Source organism: Primulina huaijiensis, chromosome 9 (genome assembly GCF_012295235.1).
Source record: "Primulina huaijiensis isolate GDHJ02 chromosome 9, ASM1229523v2, whole genome shotgun sequence".
Lineage (NCBI taxonomy): Eukaryota > Viridiplantae > Streptophyta > Magnoliopsida > Lamiales > Gesneriaceae > Primulina > Primulina huaijiensis.
This window is the reverse complement of record NC_133314.1, coordinates 181,714-197,477: the sequence shown is the minus strand read 5'-3', so window position 1 is coordinate 197,477 and position 15,764 is coordinate 181,714. Positions and strand designations below refer to the sequence as shown.

At 33.7% G+C, this 15,764-nt stretch overlaps 2 protein-coding genes and 1 pseudogene across 6 annotated transcripts; 1 reads left to right on the top strand and 2 right to left on the bottom strand.

The window, feature by feature from the left end:
* Positions 1–2,320: 2,320 nt before the first annotated feature.
* On the top strand, positions 2,321–6,212 carry LOC140983790 (cell division control protein 2 homolog A-like). The gene is made up of 9 exons (XM_073450929.1): positions 2,321–2,395; positions 3,252–3,287; positions 3,361–3,545; positions 3,834–3,954; positions 4,329–4,502; positions 4,868–5,031; positions 5,514–5,601; positions 5,684–5,737; positions 5,961–6,212. Exons 2-9 carry the CDS (start codon positions 3,279–3,281, stop codon positions 6,048–6,050), a joined length of 885 nt encoding a protein of 294 aa, XP_073307030.1. The 5' UTR covers positions 2,321–2,395; positions 3,252–3,278; the 3' UTR covers positions 6,051–6,212.
* Positions 6,213–6,277: 65 nt separating this feature from the next.
* On the bottom strand, positions 6,278–8,263 carry LOC140984618 (histidine-containing phosphotransfer protein 4-like; annotated as a pseudogene).
* Positions 8,264–10,771: 2,508 nt separating this feature from the next.
* LOC140983789 (uncharacterized) lies at positions 10,772–15,753 on the bottom strand. Of its 5 annotated transcripts, none has more exons than XM_073450928.1 (6): positions 15,117–15,725; positions 14,778–15,015; positions 14,627–14,695; positions 14,383–14,451; positions 14,228–14,281; positions 10,772–11,043 (listed from the first exon to the last, which is right to left on the bottom strand). In XM_073450928.1, exons 1-6 carry the CDS (start codon positions 15,438–15,440, stop codon positions 10,967–10,969), a joined length of 831 nt encoding a protein of 276 aa, XP_073307029.1. In that variant the 5' UTR covers positions 15,441–15,725; the 3' UTR covers positions 10,772–10,966. The 5 variants fall into 5 exon arrangements, with proteins under 5 accessions (XP_073307029.1, XP_073307026.1, XP_073307025.1 ...); XM_073450925.1 differs by lacking the exon at positions 10,772–11,043 and having other exon boundaries at positions 13,757–14,281; positions 15,117–15,557; positions 15,642–15,753; XM_073450924.1 differs by lacking the exon at positions 10,772–11,043 and having other exon boundaries at positions 13,757–14,281.
* Positions 15,754–15,764: the final 11 nt, after the last annotated feature.

Below are 15,764 nucleotides of genomic sequence, written 5' to 3'. Positions count from 1 at the left end.
AACATGTGCCAGCTATATGCATACATTGTGATAGCCAATCTGCGATTGGAAGGGCACAAAATAATTTGTATAATGGTAAGTCTAGGCATATACGTCGTAGACACAATACCATTATACAACTAATTTCAACTGGAGTTATCAAAGGATAATATAGCGGATCCGCTAACCAAAGGATTAAACAGAGAGTTAGTTGTGAAATCATCAAGGGGAATGGGGCTCAAGCTTATAGAATAAATGGGTGCGAACGAAAATCCAACCTATGCTGACTGGAGATCCCAAGAACTAGGTTTAATGGGACAACCTAATCGTACTGATTTTGTATATCACTGTGGGGGTTATCCCTAGTATATTCCTATTATGAAACAGTGAATATTAAGGATAAGCTTACGGCTTTTAATGATTCTGATGAGAATAATATAGAATCACCTATGTGAGAGAGAAGTAGGGCCGCTTCGAAGGAATTGTTAGACTCAATTCTAGACCCTATCGCAGAACCAGGCGTGTGTTCATGGCCAAAACGAACATGATCATGACAACTCTCTAGTATCAAGGAGAGTCTTGTGTGAAGTACATCTTAATTTACATAAACGACAGAACAGTTCAAGGACATCATGTCTACTGGTCAGCTAGTAAAGCAAATATATTTCATAAGGGAAGGTTCAAAGGGTGACACTTACCTATCCTATGCAGGATTCAACTGTAGGACTTTGTCACCAAGATTTGTATCAATTTTCATTCATTTGGGGATTGTTTGAAATTTGAATCAAATTTAGAGTTTGAATAAAAATTATGTCTCATGAATGTGGGAGTGTCTTTTGGCTCTCTAAATTCTTGAGTTAGTTGTGGTTCATTATTGTGGAAGTGTCTTTTGACTTTCCACATTTTTGAGTTAATTGAAAATTTTTGGCTCTTCATATTCTTGAATTAATGAGAAGATTAATTAAGTTAATTAATCTTACATGACTCTTGGTGTGTATTTTGGGGCTTATAAATAGTGTGTTCATTTCTTCATTTCAAATACGTGAAAATTTTAAAAACACTCATAATCTCTTTCAAGCATTCTCTTGCATTTCATATTGTTATCTTTCTATTTGACCTCCATTAAATTTTGGTGATAAAGCAAATGTACGTTTTTAGTTCGTAGTAGTAGTACCTCGTACTATGTCACTGCTAGTTGTTCTGTTGTATCATATGAAACATACGTCAAGACGATCTTCGAAACACATACAGGAGGGGACGAATCTATTTTAAGGACACTGTACTTTGTACATGCTTCAGTTTGGTTTACTGTAAGCTTTGCTCTACTGTATTTTCTTCACCATTTAATTCACTGATTTTTACGAAAGTTTACTGTACTTTATAGTTCGATATATTGTGCAACATGCATAACATCTTAAAAGCAATCGGTGGATGCTTTGTTGGCCAAATGAATTTACGACATAGTGAATAGATCTTATCTATAATGCACGCTGGAAGTGTCAATATGGATAACCAAAAGCACTCCACTCTTTGAATCGTCGATCTAATGAGCTCAATTTTCCCAGCATATGAAAGAGTTAGTCTCGGCCATGAGTTGATCTTAGTTGCAATAGCATCAACAAGGGCACTATAATCAGAAGATCTCATCTGTCTAGTCGCTAAAGGAATGCCAAAATATCTGAAAGGTAAAGTCCCAGGAGTGAACCCAATGATCTTTAAAATCTGCTGTTTCACATTCTCTTCAATGCTAGCCATGAATATACTGGATTTCAGTAGGTTAACCTTCAAACCAGCCATATCGCCAAAGTCATTTAAGCACTCCATAATCAAAGAGACACTAGAAATATTTCCAGTGGACAACAGTAACAAGTCATCTACATAAACAAAGTGAGCGATGACTAGTATTAATAGTAGATATCTACACCAAAACTGGCCAGTATTAGTAGTATACACCTCCAGGAAATATTTTATACGTATTGTGCTAGAAAGTTAGATTAATATCATTTAATCAATAAATAATATTTTATTTGATATTCAATATATCAATACAACACATGCAGTGCTTGTGAGCTGCAACTGCTGTAGATAATATGTGACGGTCATGAATTCATCAATATATATACACACACAAAAATAATATAATTAACTTTTAGGGTCGACTCGATGTGGTGAAATATGTGGGTATCTGACTAATTATCATTATTTAATTTTATCAATCCAAGTATCCAACACTTTTTTAGACCAAAAAAAAAAATAAAAAATAAATAAATTGAGAATGTGTGAGTGTGACCCCACTGACTCACTCTGGTCAAAGGCTTCACCCAATGAGCGTTTTGTTTAAAAACATAAAGCGAACCCTATATGAAATATTAAAGCTTCCCTCTCTTTTTTCACTCCCACACTCGATCCATCTCCGGTACCCTCGTTTATCCACTGTTCCTGAATTTTTTTTTTTTTTATCATTGTCTCGTTCTTTACTTGATTTTTTTTGCAATGCATTTTCATTTTATTTGATTGTTGATGTAATTGAAAAATTGAATCATTTTAGGTACCTCTGCAAGTTTTGCGGTTTGTTTGTTTGTTTTTTTTTTTTTTATTTTTATTTTTTTTCGTTGGACTTTTGAATATTTTACGTCGAGAGATTATGTACTGATTTTTATCATTTTTTCGTCTTTTGTTAACAGCTATTTTACTAATTTTGCTTTATGAGTTAATCATAGTGAATTTTTTTTGTTATTGTTCTTGCATTGTGAATGTTTTTTATATAAATTTGCTGCGGATTACGTCTTGCGCCCATAGAAGTTGTGGATCTCTCGTTTTTTATTTTCTGTTTGTTTTCTATGGCAATTAAATCAAGTTTCACAGAATTCAAAAGTATATTTAACTTCAAGTCTCATTTAGATTCCACATCTTGTGTTTCCCAGTCCGGATCGAAATTGTTTGTGATTCAGTTTTTCTCGAGTTCAGTCTCAACTTCAACCAATGCCTTTTTTCATACACGACTGTGAGAGTACCAAGGCGATAATTGATATCTCTTTTATTTTTTGTGTCATCGTGCTTTCAAAATTTTGAGTGCTTCTATTTTATTGTGTTTTTTTTAAAAAAAAATTATAATCCGTGTTTCCTTTACTTATATAAAGATCAGGAGATCACAGCTACTGTTCCAATATGTTTATGTTATTATTGTGGTACACAACCATATAAACAGAACTTGTGTTGCTTCTTCATCTGACCTGACCTTGTTATGTTTCTTCGTTTATTTGGTTTGGTAGTTGGTGGATTCTATCACTGTTGGATAGATGGACAAGGTAATGATTTTGTCAGCTAAATTTTTCTCATATGCTTATAGTAGCTAGTGATGTTCATCGATTTTGGACCCAGTATGAAAAGGTTGGAAAGATTGGTGAAGGAACTTATGGAGTCGTGTACAAGGCTCGTGATCGCATAACAAATGAAACTATTGCTATGAAGAAAATACGGCTGGAGCAGGAAGATGAGGGGGTTCCAAGCACAGCTATCAGAGAGATTTCTTTATTGAAAGAGATGCAACATGCAAATATTGTGAGGTATATTAGTAATAATCATTGACATGTCTGTTTGCATTCTGAAGAGAGAATCGTGATTGCAAAGAAGAGAATGTGAAGGCACTTTGTTGAGCTGGCATGAATATGCCATTGCCAGTTGAGCTTTTCATTTCTTAATTTCCATCCACCACAATAAAAAACACTTTTAGAAACTCGTGGCATTCTGTTCGAAAGTCTTTTATTGAAATCTGTATCCACTTAATTTGCAGACAAGTTGCTTCCGATATTCATGCATGTGCATTGAAATCCATCTCCAATATTTGGTCATAGGTTGAAGGATGTGGTTCACAGTGAGAAGCGCTTGTATCTGGTATTTGAATATCTGGACCTGGATTTGAAGAAACACATGGATTCTTGCCCTGACTTCTCCCAGAACCCTCATCTGGTCAAAGTTAGTGGCCTCTTGCTTGATGCTTCCTTTTATGGGAGGATTCTGGGATTCTGAAAACATTTATATTATATTTGAGTAAAAGTGTTTGCGTAACCACTCCGTCTTAATACTTCAGTCTTCATTTATCCTTATCAATATGATATTCTGGGTGTGGCAAGGCTTGGATGTTACTCTCGCATTGTAAATACGAAGAAAAATAATCCTTGTCAATTTTCTTATTCTCTTTTTTTTTGGTTTATGCAAATGGAAGTGAGCATCTAGGGGAAATATGAAACCTCTCTGCAGTACTGGTGTATTCCAGAGCCTGAAATAAATGCATTGAGAATATTTTGCTTGCTAGTCAGCATCGTTTAAGTCAATCTTCAATACTGCAGAGTTTTCTATTTCAAATACTTCGTGGTATTTGTTATTGTCATTCTCATCGCGTCCTTCATCGAGACTTGAAGCCTCAAAACTTGCTGATAGACCGAAGTACCAATACACTAAAACTTGCAGACTTTGGATTGGCCAGGGCATTTGGTATTCCTGTCAAGACTCTTACACATGAGGTGAATGTTTTAGAACTTGATAGTTGCTACCCTGTTTTAGATTTAGGCCCTTTTGGGCCTATATCAGTTTTCAACTTTCCTGGATATGGTCATTCGTTTATTTTAAATTTTATTTACTTTGTCTGCATAGTTTCTTCTTTTGAGAATTTCTACTTCATTATGCTTGTCGAATATACCATTATAAAAAGCTTCTACTAGCTTCTTTGTTTTCTCTGATATGAGCTGCTCTTCCAAGCTTCAACCTGCGGCAAACAGGTCCAATTTTGTTTCCTATTCGTCATCTTTAAACCAACATGTGAAATGGATTTTCACCTTAAAGACTGAATGTTGTTTATTGTCTTAAACCACTCATATTTTTTATGCAGGTTGTGACACTGTGGTACAGGGCTCCAGAAGTACTACTTGGATCGCGCTTCTATTCCACTCCTGTGGATATATGGTCGGTGGGTTGTATATTTGCTGAAATGGCGAACCAGAAACCGTTGTTTCCCGGGGACTCTGAAATTGATGAACTCTTTCAAATTTTTAGGTGATACATCTATCTGAACAGTATTTCCCTTCTTGTGCTTATCCCTTCTTCTGAGATCACTTGTAGGTAATCTGAGAAGAGTATTCTTAACACGTTGACGTTATTCACATTTGCTATCTGTGGTGTTTTTTGTGCATCATTCATATAAAATGATACAAATAACTTTCTTGCGAGTCATTTAAGATGACAAGAGTTGCCAAATGTATGTTTTGCTCAGTTTGCGCATGTGGTATGCTTGCATCTTAGCTGTTCAAGATAGATATTCTCTCATCTTTTTTCCCCATCCGTGATCCTTCTTCCTGTTTTTGAGGGTGGACGGGAGCCGAAAGTATGATTCATTGCGAAAATGTTATTTTCTACATATTCAGTTTAAAATCATCTCAAATCCTTTATCATGACTTGATTTCGAAGACTCAACTTTTATCCTTAAACTTGATCAATGTAATTTATTATTGATCTCGTGTTTCTCTCTCGTCATGTAGAGTTATGGGCACTCCAAATGAACATGTATGGCCTGGAGTGACTTCTTTGCCTGATTTTAAATGTACATTTCCGAAATGGCCAGCTAAGGTGATTGGAGTTGGAGCAATTATCGTTTCATACTTAAAAAAACTGAGGGCACATAAGTTTTAATTGTTACCTTTCTTCACAGGACCTTGCTACTGTGGTCACAAATCTTGATGCATCCGGCATTGACCTCCTCGATGTAAGTTCTTTTCTGTTTGAAGATTTAATCAATCGATATAAAATATAGTTTAGATGCAATCAAGTGGCCTTTTAGAGACGACCATTCAGTAAAGTAGCTCATTTTTCACCTTTTACATAAACTTAATGGGACAGCCGGTTCAAAGGTAGTTTGTACTGCCCAGAAACCATAAGAAAGAAAATATATTAGATAATCTGATCACCAATGACTTTTTCCTTTTCAGAAAATGCTTCGCTATGATCCCAGCAAACGAATCACAGCCAAACTTGCTCTCGAGCATGAGTACTTTAAAGATGTTGGATTGGTTCCCTGATTTGATTGACTTAATCCTGATTCAAATGTATAGTGGTATGTGACATCTCTTGAATTCTACTCATGAATATAGATTTGTGTGATATAGGGTTGATGTTTTCTTCCTTTCCAACTCATTTGATATATGGTTCAATTGATACTGAAGCGGTTTTAAGCACATCAATTTCCCTTTCTGAAATCCCCTTGTGCCTTCATGCTATTATTTTTTTTCTTCTCCTTCTTTGTTATTTTGACTTTAAAATTATGCTGATCTTAATCGTGCTTGCCTTCTTCATTGAATCGATGCCATTTGATTCTGGAATAACATTAATTTCTTTGGCAACTTCCTTCTCTTGCTATCTGAAATTGTGACAAAAACAAATATTAGATTGCCAAAATGTCCTATAAAGGCAAACTCAGGATTTTTAATGGACGGGTAGCTTATGGTGTGTTAATATGTGATGTTAATGCATGAAAAATTTGTAAATTTTATTTGGGATGGACATAGAATTTGATATTTTGGTAATTTGTTTTGAGCCTATGGATATAGTGTATTATGAGGAAGAAATTAGAATGAAATTTACAGAATATTTATATGATCAGATTCATCTGCCACAAAGCGTGTTATACACACATTTCGTGTGACCAAGCGTTTTTATATAAAATTCGAAAGACCTGGAGATAGCTCTCGAGGTTTCTTCTGAGGGCCACATGCTCCTGCTTTACTTCTTGGAATGCCTTCATGTACCTGCGTAGTTACATGAATGGCATGCCAAACATTTAAAGTTTTCCAGCTATTCTTTTTTAATTAAAGATGTCACATTAGCATCAAGCGACTGTGAATCATATGTGAAATTATGTACCATCTGTCCGAAAGATAAATAATATGTGAAACCCCATCTAAAATTAAATATCTTGGTATAAGTTGAGTTTTTAGTGTGTTAAAAGACTAAATCGCGAATTTAAGTAGATGACGTGGTTGAATTTATGCTACACAATCCCATATGTATAACACAAGACCACAGTTAATATATATGGGTTTTGCTTGTTCTTCAAGTGACATGCATACAACAAAAGATCCAATGTTTTTGCTAAATATGATGGTTTCACCTGATGGAGCCAAGACTTAATTAGATGAAATATGTTAATGATTATATGTATGAAGCTGACAAAAAATACCATACCGTTCAAAGTTTCCAGCCTTGCAGCATTCTTGAAGTTGCGTCCATTCTTTTTTAACCTTCTTTGCTCCTATGCTGCAATAAAAAAAAAAAGAAAAAGAATAAACATGCTATTTAGATTTAACCATAAAAAAATCCATTTTCCTGAATGTGATTAATGCATTAATTACCTGGAGCTGCTCCCTTTGAATTGAATTTGATGCATAAAGGTGTCTGCACGCTGGCTGGCTGGCTGTGCATGGCATTAAAACCTGTAGCTAGAATCCAAAATTGGCCGCCAGCTACAGTTTATTTTTTATATTAGATTTTATTATTTTTTAAATTCGTGTCACCTCCTGTCCAAGCGAGTTCACACAGCGCCCCACGCGCAATTTAAATATATTAAATAAAATATAATAATTAATATATGTAAAGTAAATGGAATATTCCGAGAATATTCTTTTTGGTGTAAGATTTGAAGTAAATTGGTTGGAGATGGATGTTGTATTTGGTGCAGAAATCGTACTATTTTAGTGTAAAATTTGCACCAAAATAGATTTTGTGTTTGGGGATGAGTTGCGGTCATCCTAATGTTTCTAGTTTTTCAAAGTCAAATGGGCCATTATGCCTGCAAGAAAATATTTCAAAATTATGTCGTGAATTCTTGTCGATTAATGTAAATTTGAGAATCACATTGGAGATATGCTCACATTGTCAGTTGAATATTTTTTTTAAATCTAAATCGAGTCGATAAGACTAGAATAGGTGTACCACCTCTTCTACAAAAGTAGGATTTACTTCATCTTGCAATTGAATGAATTGGTCATCCAGGTAACCCTAAATCCCGAGTATTAACTTGCGAACAAGGTAATTGATACAGATGGCATGTGTTCTTAACGATAATGTGTGTATTTGGGGGAAAAATTGCATCTAAACATTATGCATATCATATTCCAAATTTGACTGATACATATGTTTTTTTTCGTTATGTGGTGAGACGGGTGGGTGGTTTGACCTGATAAAATAGGGTTTTTCTCATGTAGGCTGCTTGATGTTGCCGTTGATTTATCTCCATTGTGTAAATAATAAATTAGTAAAAAGAAATATTTAATTGTTTTAATATATAAATATATAGATAGATAGATATCCTAAATTTGCGTGGTATTTATAGGAGAGACTGAGGGAAGAAAACCATGTATAATTGAGGCAAAAGATTCAAAGAGTTGATCCACATTTCCTTATCGGTTAAAGTTTTAGTTTTTTCTTTTTTTTTGCCCTCTTAAAAATCGTTGTTGTCCATATCAGTCTATGTCCTGATAATCGTGAGATTGCTTGCCAGTTTTTAAGCGTAAAAATATGCATTGTTGTAAGAACAATGGATACGAAGGCATATAAATTTACGGATACAAAAGTCCTTATCCCAAGAATATTTTTGTCGGCACCAAGNTGTTTTTTTTTTTTAAAAAAAAAGAGCAAGTCACGCCATCTCCAATGGCGTGACTTGCAAAATTAATTTTTTTTTTAAAAAGCAAGTCCCGCCATCTCCAATGGCGTGACTTGCAAAATTAATTTTTTTTTAAAACTTTAATTGTTTTTTTAAATAATAGGCTTGACTTGTTGAATTTTTTTAAAAATAATTGTTGGACGTTTGCGGCAAAGAACCGTGGCATGTGAAATACTGACAACCCCTATACTCAATAATGCATGCATCTTTTTTTTCTTTTACAAAGAAGACGATAAAAAAAATTTGAATTAAAATTTGCGTGATAAAGTGATGTGATGTATCACTGATAAGTATTAACATGGTGTGTTTTTTATCTGATGAAAATTTGCTTATATATGTTTGCCCTCGGTGCAAATGTATTATTCTTGTGCTTCTATCATCCTTCGTTTCTCTGCATATAAATGCATCTTTATTGTTCATTCCTGTAGATTTTCGTTCGATGTTTTTATCAAGTAATTGCAGCAGATGAGGTATATATGTTTTAAATTAAGTTTGTGGTTTAATGTTTGATTAAAATCGTTAATTTATTTATTTGTAATTATATATTTGCAGATAAAATTTTGATTTTGAACTTCTATTTGAGGTATGCGTTGATTTAAATTAATTTACTTGATTATTCGAATATAAATTATCAATTTGTCATCATCGTACGTTTTGAGTTTATGATTAAAATGTTTAATTATGTCTCTATGTATTATTAGTTATTTTTATTAATTTATATTATGCAAATGATAATAAAAATACTTATTGTTGTTGTTTTATACAGGTAGTATATAAAAAAATTAGTGTAATGATTTATTTATTTTACACCAATAATATAAATGTTTTTATTATAAATACGGTTAATATTGTTTTTAATTACTTAAATGTAAATAAATATTACAATTAATTTCATATGTTATTATTTTATTTGACATGCGTAGTATCAAAAATTTATATTATAAAAATTATTATTTATAATATTATTGACTTATAAGATACAACTAAGAAATATATTTTTTGTATTTTAGAATAATAATCAATTTTTTTTGAAAATAATAATAATACTTTTATTTATAATTATTATTGATGTTGTTTTATAAAGGTAGCATATAAAAAATTAAGTATTACAATTTTATTTTACACAAGTAATATAAAATTTATTAGTATAAATATTGTATTTTTGTTCTTAATTTATTAAACATAAAATCAGTTGTATAATTAATTTATTTAATTATTATTTCATTCCACGTGCGTATTTGTGAAAACTTACTATTATTAAAATATTATTTTTATTATAATTAACTTGTAAGATATAAATAAGAAATACAATAAAAATAACACTTACAATTGTAATTCTTATGTTTTTTGTTTTATTTAGGTATGTTATAAAAAAAATATTACGCTTGATTTATTTTACACAAATAACATAAAATCTATTATTATAAATTTTTTTATTAATTTATTAAATAAAAATAAGTAGTATGATTTTATTATTAACTTAATTTGTATTTAGTAGGACCTATTATTATTTTACATAACTAAAATAAAATTTATTATTTCTAAAAACTTATTTAAAAAAATATACATATAAATGATTTTACTATTAATTTTTTTTTCCTATTTAGTATGAAATTTATTATCATAATTATTTTTATTATTACTTACTTACTAAATAAAAAATAATAATATTATTGATAGTAGTTGTTCAGTAAAACAAAATAAGCATTATCATCATTATTATTATAATTATTCTTAATAAAAATGAAAGCATATGTAAATTAATTTTTATAGTGTATTATTTTGTTATATTTCACATTTTGTTATTCAACTGAAATTTTATAAAATTTATTATTACCTTTTTATTTTGTGTGACCTATTGATTTTTTTTATAGGAATGGACAGTGTGCCGGTGCTTTTATTCGTAGTTGGTAATGTTATTATAGGACATCACACCGTAAAATATAGTACCACTGCATTGAGGACAGCACGAATACCAAGATCTATTAATTTGCATGAGTTGAAAGAAATATTATACCGTCTGACAAATATTGAAAGTTCAAAATTTAATTTAAAATCGTCAACAAAATATTTCTACATGGATAAGTCACATTGCGTAGAAGTGCATCTTGACATCAATGATGACAACAATTTACAGTTTATGCTGGATTCTATTAACGAAATGCGGTGTATTGAATTGTATATCGAAAAGGATTTCATTGAGCATAATGTAGATGTTGAGGTTCCTGAATCATACATTCCATGTATAACTGAAGGGTTCTATTCGATGGGATTTCATGATGAAGCTGGTACTTCCGCTGCTGCTTTTTTCGAACCAATAGATGAAAATCGATTTAATTCGCATGATTGGACTGGGGGATGGGATCGGTATATTACTGACACTGTAGAAGAAAATGTTAGTTGGCCGATTTCCGCACGAGGATGGGATTCTGGTGCAAGAGGATGGTACTCAGTTGACACAAATCATGTAAGTTTGGATTGTTCACCGAGTGCTAGATCGGGTCATGGACTGACACCTGTCGTACATAATGAACAAAGATCACGTGAGTTGTCATTAGATGTTCACCTTGACGCCATTGAAATATTTACTGAACCTGATACAACTACAAGTGAAACAGATGAAGATGAGCATGAAGACGAAAATGCCACATTTGCTGATATTGGTCCATCTCATACCAACACCAGTGATCATATGCAAGCATATCCTTTTGAAGGCATTTCAAATCTTGAACACCGACCTGATGCATTACCATTTGCTGTCCCGCCTGTCGGTCAATCTTTATATGACGTACCTCAATTCTTTAGTACAATATATGATGACCAACGCCCTGATTCTGTTGGAATTCCATCTGCATCGAATTTGAGTTATTACAATGCAGATAGAGGAGAACTTTGCACGAACATGGTTTTTAAAGATAAAAAGCATTTGATAGCAGCAGTTAAGGACTTTTCAGTTAGAATTGCTCGATGTGAGTATCAAGTTGTGGAGAGTACAAAGACTTTGTGGAAAGTTAGTTGTAAAAATAAACACTCAAATATCAACTGTAGGTGGGGTCTTCGTGCATCGTTAAAATCAAAATTGAGGTATTTCAAGATCACGAAATATGGTGGTCCACATACATGTATGTCTAGCCAGGTAGGGTTAGACCACCATAACTTGGACAAAAATATGATTGCAAAAACACTTGTCGGTATAGTTCGGTGTGATCCTTCGTATGAGATTAAATATGTTATCCAGCTTGTGAAAGATCGATATAATTATCAAATCTCATATGGTAAGGCATGGTACAGTTTAAAACGGGCGGTGGAAAATGTATATGGTACATGGGAGAGTTCAGTACGTCTTTTGCCAAGGTACATGGGTGCCCTTGTTAAGTACAATCCAGGCACTATTGTAGAGTGGAACCATTTACCGAGATACAATTCTCAATTAAAGGTGTTAAACTACGTGTTTTGGGCCTTCCGACCATGTATAGATGGGTTCGCACATTGTCGAAAAATAATTAGTGTTGATGGTACTCATTTATACACGAAGTATAAGCACAAGATGCTTATAGCTGTGGGTTTAGATGGAAACAACCAAATCTTACCCTTAGCATTTGCCATAGTCGATGAGGAAACATACGACTCCTGGAAGTGGTTTTTGGAACTTCTATGCAAGCATGTGGTTCGAGGATCAACAGGTGTGTGCCTTATCTCCGATAGACATCGTGGAATCATTAATGCTGTTGAGGAGATACCCGATTTTAGACATCCACGTGGCGTACATCGTTTTTGTCTTAGACACGTATGTTCTAATTTCAATACACATTTCAAAAATGTGCACCTAAAAGATCTATGTTGGAAAGCAGGCACACAACATCAAATACGTAAATTTGATGCCATCATGGATGAAATTAAAAATCTCGAATCGAGAGCCTTTGTTTATCTCTCTCAAATTGATAAACACAAATGGACTCTTGCTCACGATGGGGGATGGCGACGTGGTGTTATGACGACCAACATGTCAGAGTGTCTTAATTCTGTTCTGAAGGGTGCTCGTCGAGTTCCTGTATCATCGTTAGTTCAGTTGACATTCAATCGTTGCGTGCAGTATTTCATCGATCGTATCACACGAAGGCAACGTATGATTCAGAGCAATCAGCCTTGGCCTGATTACACTTTTCGACTGTACGAGAAATGGTCTTCGAGATCTAGTACACACTGTTGTGCGTACCGAGATTAGAGACCAATCGGCATCTGTTGTTATGGGAGGGCGACAAGGTCGGGGTGAACGTGTACAGGTTGTGACCCTCAGTCTTAATGAATGCTCATGCGGAAAATGGACTATCTTTGGAATTCCGTGTTCACATGCAATATGTACCGCCAAATGGTATGGATTAGATCCTGCACAATTTGTACAACGTTGGTTTCAGATGAGTGAATACGTATACACGTACGAGAGAAGATTTCGTCCAATTGCTGATGAGGAATATTGGGATGAACCAACTTTCGAATTGTGTCACAACCCGAATAGGCGTCAAAGAAAGAGAAAAGGGAGAGACCGAACTACAAGAATCAGAAATGAGATGGACCGGCCTTCCACACGAGAAAGGCAACGCATCCAGCGAGAAAGCTCAACACAACAACGTCGTAATCAAAACATGTAAAGGTAATTTTGTTATCTTTTAATTTTATATTTCATTCATAATGAAAAAATAATCTGTTATTTAAATGTTTACGTGTTGATTGGTTGCAGGTTTGAAGGAACACTATGAAATTCAATGTGTTACAATTGTAATCGTATGTTTTTCCTTGTATCTTGCTAATTCTTATATGTTAATCGAACAGTTTGTTTGTTTAAATTTGGATCGTATGTCATATGTTGTTTTAATTTAGGTGTCTATATGTTATCTGTTGTGTAACGTCATCTCGTTCTGTATTTTATTTTACAACATCATCAATGTTTCCTAATTATAGATTGTGTATCAACAAATATATATTTATCATATTATATTTAAAACCTACGTATCTTATTTATTTTAGCAACACAATCTAATGTCGTTACAAAAAAAAACAAATAAATTATTTAAAACTCAAAACAATAAGATTTACTTGTATTCAATATACATAACTTATACATTTAAATATTTTATTTTTTCTTTCTACCCAAGCGATGTCCAGTCCCACAATCACGTGGCTTTGGGATTCGTTTACTTTTACGCACCAACTGTGGGGCTTCAACTTCTTCTTCTACATCTTCTTCTTCGTTAACATTCACTCGAACGTTGGCAGACTCGTTCATATCAATGTTCAGGGGAACCTGACTTGGTGATTGAGGATGAGAATATCCTAAGTATGAAATTGGTGATATGTTATAATTTGGGCGGGTTTCTTCGTCTTGCTGGAGATGACCGTCAAATAAGAGTTCCGTAAATGAACGTTCGTAAGCCTGCTGTGGAGTTTGAAATTCATTATCCGTTCGCGAAGTGCCTAACCCAAAAGAAACATTGAAAGAATCCATATTTGGCCAATTAGCATACGAGGAAGGCACACTATAGGAATGAAGTGGAGCTCGAAATACATAATCTCCATGCGAAGTACCCTCTCCTGAAAGTTAAAAAAATATGATGTCCAATAAGTACATGGAGGTAGAAATAAACATATACTTCGATAATATAAAGAAATTGCGTTGATATTTAATAATGTACCATGTGAAGTGGAAGACCAACCAAGAGTTACGGGCAACTGTGTAGTCGTACCATGCGAAGGATCATCCACTGAAGGTGAAATAAATATATTGTTGAATAAGAACCATGAATGTGAAATTAAACAAAGTAGTTAGATAATAAAAACATGTACCATGTGAGCTGTGAGGCCAGGAATGACGTGGAGATAGAAATAAACATATACTTCGATAATATAAAGAAATTGCGTTGATATGTAATAATGTACCATGTGAAGTGGAAGCCCAACCAAGAGTTACGGGCGACTGTGTAGTCGTACCATGCGAAGGATCATCTCCTGAAAGTAAAATAAATAAATTGTTGAATAAGAACCATGAATGTGATTTTAAACAAAGTAGTTAGATAATAAAAACATGTACCATGTGAGCTGTGAGGCCAGGAATGAGCCGTCGGAGATTGTGTACTCATGCTTTGTAGCCAGTCAGGGGTCGAGAATGATGGTTCATCGGCTACATCATCATCTCTCAGTCTTCGCCTTCTGTTTGAAGTCCTAGCATGATGATGTTGTTGCTCGGGTGTTCTAAAGGACATTTCACGCGGTTGATCATCAACAGAGAGTCCTCCAAACAAATTTTTCAAATTTGATGTCTCATCTCTCTATTATAAAATAAAAATAAAAAACTTATCAAACACATGCATAATAAATTTTAATAGAATAATGCAAAGTGTTGAAAATAAATTGTTTAACAAGCACTTACCACAATACGTCGAAAATATGCATCTCCGGGCTGATAACCGTAATCGATTTGTTGAGGCTCTATAGGAGATATGAAACGTCGAGTTATAGAATCATTCCATGTCTCATAATCATATCTCATGCTATAATTTTCAACCAAATCACTCTCAACAATCAGATTATGACGATTTTCCCACGCATCCACCATCAGTCTATGATGTTTGACCCAATTGTAATTTTTGCGTCCTCGTCTCGAGCATTCATGTAAATGATCTCCATCAAGTGCTGATATTGGAATGTTTTGTGACATTCCAAATTGCCGAAGAACTCGATTTGGGCGATGCATCTCCACAATGTGAAAACATATCAATGGGCACGCGCTTCGCCAGAGAGTGGGATGTCTACATTCTAAGGGCAATGACAAAACATCCACAGCTTCGAGGTCGTAAACAAGCCATTTGAACTATAAATAGTGAAAAAACGAATCATATACCCAAGCAATAATGTATGACATATACGAAATTTATATTTAATGAAATGTAAACACCTGACAATCTCACATCTTGTCAAGTACATCACGAATGATTCGCACAGAATGTGTAGGTGTATGTGTCCACGTGAATAAATTTTTCCATCTGTATGCACATTAAATTCGTAATATTATAAAATA